Source organism: Sciurus vulgaris, assembly GCF_902686455.1.
Source record: "Sciurus vulgaris genome assembly, chromosome: 14".
NCBI lineage: Eukaryota > Metazoa > Chordata > Mammalia > Rodentia > Sciuridae > Sciurus > Sciurus vulgaris.
Window position 1 is genome coordinate 41,227,939 of NC_136475.1, and position 12,421 is coordinate 41,240,359.

General features: G+C 35.0%; 1 protein-coding gene across 1 annotated transcript in view; it reads left to right on the forward strand.

Annotated features, from left to right (window-relative positions):
• DNAH6 (dynein axonemal heavy chain 6) overlaps positions 1–12,421 on the forward strand; it is a 291,936-nt gene that overhangs the window by 158,084 nt on the left and 121,431 nt on the right. The window contains 5 exon segments of the mRNA XM_079109750.1: positions 3,727–3,898; positions 8,044–8,190; positions 8,693–8,728; positions 8,731–8,765; positions 10,328–10,482. Of these exon segments, the coding sequence (XP_078965876.1) occupies positions 3,727–3,898; positions 8,044–8,190; positions 8,693–8,728; positions 8,731–8,765; positions 10,328–10,482 (545 nt within the window).

A 12,421-nucleotide genomic window follows, 5' to 3' on the forward strand; every position in this document is an offset into this window, starting at 1 on the left:
ACATTCATGGGAAATTATTTTTAATTTGAATTTAATTTTTATATTTGAAGTAGTTCCAGTAAGTTAAAAGCTAATGCCAAAATGAGATGTAAAAGATTTTGGAGAATCTTTAGAATATGAAAGGATGGGAACTTATTGTTTATAATTAAAGACAAAAATATAGAACAAGATATGAAATAGTAATGGGGACCACCACAACCATTAGAAGGATTTTTTAGGTTGCTTCAGTTTTTAGAATCTTTACACAGTATTTTTAAAATTTAAAGTGAGTGATTCCCAGTCATCTCATCCAGACACACTTTTGTGATGTGAAGAATTCTAAGGACATCCCAATTAACTTATGACTGATGAAATTTGCAAATTGTTTCATTTCTTAATAATTTAAAACAAATTCAGGGTTAATAGTTATAAAAATGTCATACTCCAAAATACTTTCCTGAGTGGAATGGAAAAGGTGGAATCTGGGCTTCTGGAAAAGAAAATATCCCAACCCTCAGCTTCCTGTGGAATTGCCTTATCTAAACAAATGTGCCACTCATGAGAACATTATCCAGCAAGGACATCACAGCTGAAAACAGACTGGGATGAAGCTGCTTCTTCCCGATCTGATTTACAGACTTATAATTAAAACTCATACCAGTTGTGGGTAGAAATAGAAAGGCAGTAAAAGAGATTCTGGGGAATACTGGCAGGGACTTGATTTAGGTGGGACATATACTTCCCTCCTTTCCAAAGCAAGATATTTTACTTGTAGAAAAAGGGAACTTGATCTAGACCCATGGATCTCAAACTTCATATTTAATCACAGTCCATCTAAGCTAGACCCAAGAGTTCACAGCCTACCTGCCCTGTCCTTTGTCATTGTATGGCAGTGAAAGATCCTGGGATTAGCCAAGAACTGAAGAACAGGAAAAAAAAAAAAGTTAAATTTACTAGCAATATATGTAATAAATTGATTTGTTTCTACTGTATAAAAGAGGCCTATGAGTCTAAATAGTATACACATATACTATTTTTAAACATCATAATTTATTATGTAATTTATGTAATGTTTTTAATTTCCTGTTATTTTTCAAACAATCAATGATCTTAAAGTGCTTTCTTTGTCTTTTGCAAGTTTGTTCAACACTGCATATATGCAGGGGGCATATCACTAATGACAGGTTAAGATTTGCACAGATTTTGAGTATGTATGTTATGGTGCTTCTGCCTTGAACCACAGTTCGCACACTTGATTGTTTATTTATTGGAAGTTTATATGCCAAAATAATATTACTATATATTCTAAGGGTAAACTAAGGAGCACACAAGTTAAATTGATGAAATTGCCACTATATTAAATGTCATTTCTGGTTAGAAAGATTTAATAATAGGATGTCAGTCAGTTTTATGTCACTATGACCAAAATACCTGACAGGAATAACTTAGAGGAAGAAAAGTTTATTTTGGTTCATAATTCCAAAGGTTTCAGTCAATGGATGCAGACTCCATTGCCCTGGGTCTGGAGTAAGGCAGAACATGACAGACAAAGGGCAAGACAGAGGAAAGTTGCTCAGCTCCTGGCAATGCAGAAGCAGAGAGAAAGTGAGGTGCCAGGGACAAAATGTAAACCCAAAATATAAACAGACATGCCTGCAGTGACCTACTTCCTCTAGCCACATCCTACCTGTCTACAGTTATGACCCAGTATAGTGATATTATTAATCCATCAAATGAATTAATCCACCAATTGGGTTGCAGCTTCTATAATCTAATCATTTCACCTCTGATCATTGCTACATTGTTACCTGAGCTTTTGGGAGACACCTTATATTCCAATCACAACAAGCATTTGAAAACAAATCCATAACAAGTAATTGAAAACCATGATCAGTTCTATAAAATACTAATAATATTCTCATACCAAAGCTTTCTTCCCCAATGTGAGAACTATGGCTCTGTTTTGTGTGCATATCCTTAATAGGAGCTTTGCAAAACTGTCAAACAGGTCATGAAAACCATAGGTAGAATACTAAACTATGGTTTTTGGTAAATTCTATAATTACATGCTAATTTTAATTTATGAATACCAATTTAATAGCTATAAGTTCACTTATTAAAAATGTTTGTTGAGCACTTATTGTGTGTCAGATTATGGTCTGTTATTTTAAACAAAACAGATATAATGTCTGTCCTCATGGCTCTTCCATCATGAAGAAAGATAATAAAAAAATGAATGAAATATACAGATAAATATAGTTACTGATATATATGCTAGAAACTGTGTGATAGAGAATAGACAGGCTGAAACTTTTCTCATATGTGTAATGTAAATCTTATTTGTATATATAATATATATATATATGTATACACACACATATACTCCAATTTGTCTATTCTTCATTACACACAGAAAGCTGGGCATATTATCATCAAATTTGAAGATTGGGCTTGGGATGCTCCTACTCAAAATACTGACCATGCAAAGAATGGTAAACTCATTTGGGATCCACAAGGGAAATATCTCAAAAAGACAGATAGTCCTTTTAAGCTGCTGAAACTAATGTTCAGCAAGAAACCCACTGAACTTTGGTTTATTTTCAACTATCTCATATATGAGACCCAAATCTGTCCTAAGAAATAATTCATAAGCATTACTATACATTCTGAAGGCTTCTCTCATTAGTAACTTCAAGGTTAATGGTGATGAAATTTTATCTATTTAAAAACTATAATGGCTTTCCCAAGCAACTGGGGGTGAGAGACTAGTTCATCTTTGCTTTCAAATTGTGACAGTTTGTGTGTGAGAAAGTCAAAGAGACCGATAGAACTTATTTTAGATTGGGTGGTCAGGGAATACCTCTCTGAAGAGATGACATGGAACCTAAAATAGAAAGGTTGAGAAAGCACCTGCCAAGAGAGAACCATGTGGAGTGTATTGGGAAGGAGGTACAGCAAGTGTGGAAACCTAAGGGAGGAAGAAGTATGGGGTGTTAAGCCAGTGTTGCTCAGACAGAGAGAGCAATGGGGACAGAGAGATTCGAGGATGGTGAACATCAGAGGAGCTGTGATGGGATTTGTATCATTAAAGGGAGAGGAAAGTAGAAATGAAGAGGCCAGTGAGTGAAAGGAGGAGGGAGGAAGTCCAGATGGAAGAGTGGAAGGTACAATGGGGTGGTGTCATGCAAAACTGAAGGACACAGACAGATTCAAGAAATGCATTCAAGATTGTGCATGGCAGAATCTAGAAAGTGTCAAAATAGACTTCCAAGTTCCTGATCTGAGTGAAGGAGGGCAAGGCCACTTACTGAGATGAGGATGAGAGGCAGGGGAGTTGATACAATCACACTTTAAATACACATGAAGATGAAATCTAGTGGCTTGCTGGTCATTCACCCATAAAAATGAGAGAGAAGACTTCAGTTCATTTCCAGATGAGTTTATTTCCTCCGTGAAGACCCTCTGGACTCCCAGTGAGCAGAAGTCTAAATTACCTAAGAGTAGGATCATGGTAAATTCAAAAAGATTTTTGTGAATGTTACTCAAGCATCCCTGTCACAGAAGACAAGAATGAGCCCATTCTTGGGAATAAATTCTGAAATGAATGGAAGAGCTTTGACATTCAGGTGTCTTTGTGTTAGAATTTAGCTTTCTGGTTATTATTAGGAAACAGGATCATATCTAGAGTTATTTTAAAAATAAATATTTGATTTAAAAAACATAACCGTCCCATGTTTCTATTTCTAGGCCATCTTAAATGGTTTCCTAACTGACTTCCCACAAGCTGTAAAGCAAACTGCACCAAGCATCGTGGAAGCTTCAGTTGAGATTTATAACAGAATGAGTATTGATCTCCTGCCAACACCAGCCAAGTCCCACTATGTCTTTAATTTGAGGGATTTATCCAAATGTGTGCAAGGTAGTGTATTAAATTCTCACTCTCTTATCTGATCCTCCCTTCATTTCCTTTGGCACCAACCCTCTTACTAAAATCATGTGTACCCAGGTGTCTGTGACTTGCCTAGAAATCCCATAGCATGTCCCTGTCCAGGTCTCCCCCACCCCCACTCCAGAATGAACACTTTACAGCTTTTTAACCCACCAACATTCCTCCCATTTCTCACTCCCAACTCATGATCTTTCACTGAAAAACAAAAAAAAAAATGGAAGCAATCAGACCAGAACTGCCTCATCTTCCAAATCTCTCAGATAACCTTCATCTTCCCTCCTTGTGCTGAGCTGTCGCTGTGCCTATGATGTACCAACACCCGCTCTGACACTGAATCTCATCCTCTCCTGCTGACTCAAGTATTTTGCTCTTATAATTTCTACTTTGCTCTTATAATTTTCTATTCTATTTGGTCATTCCTAACAGTATCACACACACAAAAAAAAATGCTGTCATACTTCTTATCTTAAAAAATTAATTCTCCTTAGGCTCCATTTATCCCTGATGTCATCCTGTCCCCCATTTATTTGCTCCTTTTAGAAAAAGGAGCCTTAAAAAAAAAAAAAAAGTCTCTCCTCACTGTCCAGCTTACTCCATTTAGGTAATTTAATTTATACAATCAAAATGTTATACCTGCCACTGTACTAAACTGCTCTTCCCAAGTTTACCTTGCCATCTAGTGAAATCCATGGGTCAGCATAACTCAACGCCTCCCCTCCCCAGTGTTCTAGGGCACATACTTGCCTGTACTGCTTCCTCTCATTGCCTCCTGCTGCTAGTCTGTTTTGATGGCTGTTGCTCTTCTTTCCTTCTTCAAGATGTTGGGTCCTCAGGACTCTCTCTTCAGTCTACTTTACAGTCTAGTGTCAGTCAGTTCTGTGGTATTATACCATCTGTTCAGAGATGGTACTCAATTGGTTACCTTCAGCTTCAGCCTCTCCCCTGCATGTCTGATTTGCACATCTAATGCCCTTCTCAATGTCTTCTCTCAGCTATCTATGTATGCTGCTTTAACCTGACATGTTGACACTATATTCCTAATTTATCCCTCCACCCCTAGCCATGTGTGTCCCTGTGCTACCATTTGTCCTAGCCACAAGCCTTAATAACTCTCACCCAATACATAAACAATCCTGACAGGTTTACCTCCAAAATATATCCCAAATCTAGCCTCTAGTCGTCTAGTGAAGACTGTGTCTACCCCATACTAGCCTAAAGTACCCACACCTTTCACCAAGATTTCTAACAGGAAAAGCCTCCTCTCTAATCTCCTCTCAGCCTATCTGCTTACCTTCCCAGCAGCCAGATGTAACCCTTGTTTAGACCCTCCCTCAGGCTGCTTCCCCAGAACTGCTATGTGGTTGAGTCTCTATTAATATGGGCCAAGCCTCCTTTCTGCCTTGCTTGCCTCCCTTTTTCCTCTTTACTGCTTCCAGCTCTTTGCCACTCCTGAAACTGGGTCTGCCCAGAGCATCTCTGTACTGCTCTTGGAATACTCTTACCCCAGATATCCACATGGACTCACTTTCCCTTGCCTAAATGTCACATATTCAGCAAAACCTTCCCCTTCTATGCTCCTTCACAGCAAGTATTACCTGAATTATATCCTAGATATTTTATCTGCATATGTTTAAAATTTGTCTTTCCCACTAGGATGCCCCCTCCTTGAGGGCTCTTTACTTAGTTTTAGGCACTACATCCCAAGGCCTGGAATTGTGGCTGCTACTGAGTGAATGAATGAAATGAATGAGTGTTAGAGAAGATTAGAACTTAAAGAATGTTTTTACAATTCCCAGATCAAGACCTTCCCTTTATTTTGTGCACAAGGACACTAATTCTCAGTTGCCCCCAGGATCTGCTTTGTCTCCTCACTTTTCTATCCAATGCCCTGTGTTCTATACCACTAATATTTTTTTCTCAGCAAAGATATAAATAAAGTTAGGTTTGTTATGAATATCTGGTAAGTAAACTAAGTGAAAGCTATAAAGTACTTTTATATAAAGCAATACCTAAGCTCTGAAAGTCCAGTTCCCTTTTCTGAGCTCATCAAAATCTAATTCATTACCTTTTGTGCATTAATAAAGCTGAGACACAAGAAAATGGTGCAAGGTGGAAACTGAGGCTTGACTTAAGAACTGTGGACCACCCTGCCTGTTCCTCTTTCATGCTCAGTTCTCTCCACAGATTCCTGATCTTTCCAACTCTCATTTGCATGAGCCTCATGTGACTGTTTATTTTTCTTCCTCTTTCTTTGTGTGAGATAATTTTGAAGTGGGCATACCAAAACCATCCTTGCCACAGGATACAATAACTTGTTTTCCTTCTCCAGTGAAATATTACCCTCTATATTAGCAGTTTTTTCCAGGGATTTACAAGCCCATTTCCCCCCCAGAAAAATAGTAGAATATGGTTTTGTTTCTTTGGTGATCTTCGGACTCACTTTCTGGTCCTCAGACATTGTCTAATCTAGTCATTTATTTATTGGCCTCCCTTATTGCCTTTCTATTTCTGTTTTAAAAATAACTCTGAGCTTCAAAATTTAGGACCCATTTTTGGCTGGGCAGTGGCTCAGTGGTAGAGTGCTTGCCTTGTGTGAGGCATTGGGTTCGATCCTCAGCACTGCATAAATAAGGTATTGTGTTCATCTACAACTAAAACAATAATATTTAAAAAACAGTATAAACATTTTTTTTAAAAATTAGAACCCATTTTCTCTCAGGCAATGAGTGGTACATCAGTGTATCCAGGAATTTCCGATTTTTAATATCTTTCTACTTATCCTCATCAAAAAATATCCTGGAAATTCCCTTATTTCTACAAATATTAGCTGAAAATTATTAAAACTTTAAGAACTTCAAGAAATACACATGTCAAACACCACACAAATTTAGATGAAAAAAATTAAAATATTGAATCATTATCCTTAGAAATTCCTTGTATTACAACACAGTGTGGTCAGGACTTACTTTATTATTGGTACACACTCTGGTACAACTGTGTACATGGTATATCTTGTCCCTACCCCATCTGCACAGTGAGAGGAATCCTGTGTGAAGACTCATCTCCAGAAACAACATCTCCAGACACTGCTATATATTACTACTTTTGATGTAACTAAGTGTACTCAAAGTCATTTGAGTAGCCGCCATTAGCATTTGATGAGAATTGAACACTGGGGAAGAAAGAGAGAATTGTTGTTTTGAAAATGGTATAAACATCATCATAAAAGTGGTTTGATAAGTTTGATAACTTTGTCTTTGAGGGACTGGCTTATTTCACTTAGCATGATAGTCTGCAGATCCAGATCCATTCATTTACTGGCAAATGTCATAAAGTCATTCTTTATAGCTGAGTAATACTCCATTGTGTACTTATACCACAATTTCTTTATTCATTCATCTGTTGAAGGGCACTTAGTTTGCTTCCATAGCTTAGCTATTATAAATTCTGCTGCTGTAAATATTGATGTGACTGTGTCACTAAGGTAAAAGTGCTTTGGATATATACCAAGAAGTGGCATAGGTGAGTCAAATGGTAGTTCCATTCCAAGTTTTTCAAGGAATCTCTATACTGCTTTCCAGTAGATTAGACAATGGGAAATGGAGGGAAGGAAGGAGGGATAGGAAAAGGAAAGACAATGGAATGAATCTCACACAATTTTCCTATGTACATGAATATGAAAACAACACAGTGAATTCTACCATCATGTACATCCACAAGAATGGGATTCTAACTAGAATAAGATACATTCCATGCTTGTATAATTATATCAAAATGAATTCTACTGTCATGTATAACTAAAAAGAACCTATAAATAAATTTTAAAAAGAAATGTAAACCTTTTCATGTAGCATACTGCTCGCTGCCCACATGTTGAGTTAATGAAATAGGAAGCAAGGAAAAAATGTTTCTGTCACATAACATGTCCCAGTTTTGCTTCCAAAAAAATCGAGTTCATCATTATTATCTGTGTATATCCACTGGGTAAGCATTCATTTCTGCCAATGTTGTGGTAAATTTAGACTTCCAGATTTCCTACATAATTAAACTATTACTAGAGATTCCACAAATGTAGAATTTTCTTTCTTTCTTTCTTTTTTTTTCTTACAAAACAGGTATCCTCCAGTGTGACCCAGGAACAATAAGAGAAGAAATGCAGATATTTAGACTCTTTTGCCATGAATGTCAAAGAGTCTTCCATGATCGTTTGATTAATAATGAAGACAAACACTACTTCTACGTTATTTTAACAGAAATGGCCAGTAAATATAAATCTTTATTTAGCTATTCTCTTTTTTTTAGCAGAACAGCAATTTGATTTTTATAAAAGAAAATTAAAATGGGTTTATCAATTTCAGGTATTCATGAGCAAAAGTTGTTTTATTTGATTGCTCAAATATATAAGAATATTCTGAAATAACTATTGAAATTTGGGAAAGGCCATAGACTTCAGGAAGAGGTATAGACTTCAAAGTATAGAAAGAAGAGTAAGAGAAACAGTATTTTGTCTGATAAGATGCCAGGATAATTCTAAAGTACTTCTTATTTATTAAGTATCCAACATTTATTATTTAGCAAAAGTAAAAGTTATTTTAAAAGTTATTAAATATTCTTAATCTTAAACCTGAAAAGTGGCATTATGTTGATATTCACACTAATTAAGATTTTTAATTTAGTAATAGCTGATATTATTTTATATATCTCATCATTAAATACTACATTCAAGTTTATCATTATATTAAATTTGTTTTTACTTTTTAACAGACAAACACTTTGGCATTGCAATAGGCCTAGAATACTTTTAAATAAGCCCATCATATTTGGAGATTTCATTAAGGCAAGTATATTGTATTGTCTTAACACATTTGAAGGTTATAAAGCATTCACTATTTTTCAATTCAGATTCAGATTCATGTTATATAAGTTTACATTTGTGAAGATTAAATATCTAGGCTAGGTGTGGGCAAATTATGGCCCCCATAGGTCAATCAATTGTCTGCATATTTCTGTAGACAAAGTTGTATCAGAACAGATCCATAGCTGCTTGTTTGTGTACCATTTATAAGAATCCTTTTTCACATTGTGTGCAGAGTGTAGTAGAAGAAACCAGAAGACCTGTGACCCTTTAAAAAAAGTTTGCTGATACTTGATCTAGTTATGTTCTTTTGTTAGTAGTATGAATCAGACAGACATTAGATAATTTGATGTGGAAGGAAGCAGGGAGGCAGTCTCAACTCAGAACTGGAATTCCTATTGAATTCTGTGAAGCTGTTCAGTCCTACTTAAATGCTTTCAGTGATGGAAAGTAGATTAGTTAACAGAATTGCCCTATTATTTCAGGGTCACTCTGTTATAGTAGCAAAATTTCCCATATATTTAACTTCCTTTGTATTTCCTTATAAGCTTCTCAAGTCTATCCCCCCAATAATATCTATACATGGTCCTGATTTTACCCACTGGACCTTCCTAGAATATATCTTTCATCTAACCACCCCACCTTCCTTGACAGACAGCTATTTTGTTTTACCAGGTTGACTCTTGATCAGGATAACACATTCCCAGTGTCCCTCCAAGAGGGCACTGTTCTCTAAGTCCCCAGCTTCCTATGCAGAGCTAGGGTCAATTAATAGCATGCTATTAATAATGGTTCAACATTAATAGCATGCTTCAATTAATAATGGTTCAACAATGAACAAGCTCTTTATATTATGTGTACATGACCTCATCATTCTGAACACCCCTCTAGACATTGGTCAGGAGTGTTATCATCTGACCGATTAAAAATAAGGTAATTTATTTGCGTGAAATTTATCTATTTAAATTTGCCATTAAAAATAAAATCGAAGTTTTGTTTTCAAAGATTATATTTCCTACGTGTTTCTAGTGATAATATTATCAAATGGGGGGATAAAGCAAAGGAAAAAGAATAGCAGGGCTCTTCTTGCATTGTCTAGATATATTTTAGTCAAATCAAAAGTGTCCCCAGGGCAGTTGCTACAGTAGAGAAAAGACATCCTCAGTAGTTTCAAAGAGAGACTCAGTTCCCTGTATTTATATCTGATTTTTTATTCTCAACAGTTTACATAACCCTAGATGACTGCTGTGTAAAAACTACATGTAGTTCCAGCATGATTGTTTATAACAATAGCAATCTGCCATGTATTTAAACCAGTTAGATTTTCTAGTGTCAGTAGCCTAAAAGGAAAAGTATGGAACCAGAATGTGGGTTTGTATGAGAAATTAAAACCCTATTCTAAGTTTCTGTGTTTATTTCATTGCAAAGATTATTGAAATTGCAATGTGCCACTTGAAGAAGTTAAATGGAATGGATTTCCCATATTATGCATGTCATATCAGAATTGATCTAACTTGATTTTTCTCCCATCAATCACCTTATAGTTTGGAGCTGATAAATCTGATCGAATTTATGATGATATGCCTGATATGGAGAAAATTGCAAATGTTCTACAGGATTATCTTGATGATTACAACCTTATAAACCCCAAAGATGTAAAGTTGGTGTTTTTCCAGGATGCCATAGAGCATGTTTCAAGGTATAGTGCTATCAGGTGCCAAATTATGCATTGATTTTATTTCTTTTGCATTAAAAAAATAAACATTAATTTGTATAAAACTCTTTAAATTGCTAGACATACTAATACTAAAGTCTTTTAGCAATTCTCAATATAATTTAGAAGATATTTTAAATAAATATTCCATGAAATTTCTGTTTAATTCCAGAGGTAATTATTTTTGCTATATATTAATAGATTATTTTTGTTTTTATATGTTCTGTGTTGTTCCAAAAACGACCTGAGGTTGTTTATAGATATGTGTACAAAGTAACAAAGCCAATTGTATGCATGTCTAAAGAAAGAGGGGTTCAAGATTAAAGCAAAACAAATTGAACCCTGATCATAGATTGTACTAAAAAATGACCCTTCCAGTACAAGCCAGCATCTACTTCCTATGACTTCTGGTATCAGTTCCATCCTATGGAGCAATAATAATAATGGTATTCAGTGTACATATAAAACCATGATATGGAGCATCTCATTTAACTTTCAAAACACCTCTCTTAGCTTATTATCATAATCTCTTTGCAAATAAGACTCAGAGAATGTTCCAGTGGTCTTTTTTAATTGCCATGAATTTAAACCAGTTAGCTTTTCTAGTATCAGTAGCCTAAAAGCAAAAGTATGGAACCAGGATGTGGGATTGTATGAGAAATTAAAGCCCTATTGTCATGTTATACATGACAGTATAATTCATTTTGATATAATTATAAAATCATGGAATATAATTTGTTCTAATTCAGTCCCCAGTATTTTACCTTCCTCTCCTTTCTTCCCATCCCCTGTTCCCTTCCCTCCACTTTACTGATCTTTCTGCTTTTTACTTATTGTTTTTTTAATTAGTGTCTTGTGGATGAACATGATGGTAAGATTCACTATGGTATACTCATATATGTACATAGGAAAGTTAGGTCAGATACATTCTACTAGCTTTCCCTATCCCATCCCTCCTCCCTTCCTTTCATTCTCCTTTGTCTACTATTCTGATCTTTCTTCTTTTCTTTTTTATCCCCTCCCCCTTATTTTTTAAATTTATTTATTCATTTATTTTTTGCAACACACAAAATATACAAAGACTGGAAAACTCAACAATCAGCAAATAATGCAATTAAAAACGAACAAAACTCATAAACAGATATTCATTGAAGAAGATAATCAAATGGTACATGAGCATACTAAAAAATATCCAGTATTATTTGCTGTTAGAGAATTTCACATTAAAACCATAAGGGGATACCTACGAGATTGTCTATGATACTATATATGTGTGTGTGTGTGTGTGTGTGTGTGTGTGTGTGCATGTATATGTATATATATGCATATGTATGTATATATTTCTTATTTGTAAAATAAAAAGTGTTAACAAACAGTAAAATTAATCTGTTGCTGTGTACCATATGATAAATGAGAGAATGAACAATTGCAACAAAAGCATTCTAACAATCTTCTCTCTGAGCCTGACAGCAGGACTGTTTTCCAAAATATTACATCATCAAACCTATCATTTACCCAATTTCCCACAGATCTGCATGTCAGGTGTTCTTTTTATTCAACAATATCAATATTTAATTTAAATACAAATGAACTAGATATTGTAATTAAAAGGTATAAATGTTCAACATATGTAAAAAGCAAAGAGTAACTATATGCTCTATACATATGTCACACTTTGAATATCAATTTGCCCAGAGGTTAAAAGCAAAAGAAGGGGAAAATAAGAATGAGAAATTTGAAGTAGAGCTATTAATATAAAATAAATTTCAAGAAAAAGTGTTTTCAGAGATAAAGTGGAAAATTTCATAACCATAATAGGGTAACTTCTTCAAGAAAATATAAAAATCCTAAATGTGTATGTACCTAATAACAAAATTTCAAAATACATGAAGTAAAAATTAATAAAACTAGAAAGAAAATCCAC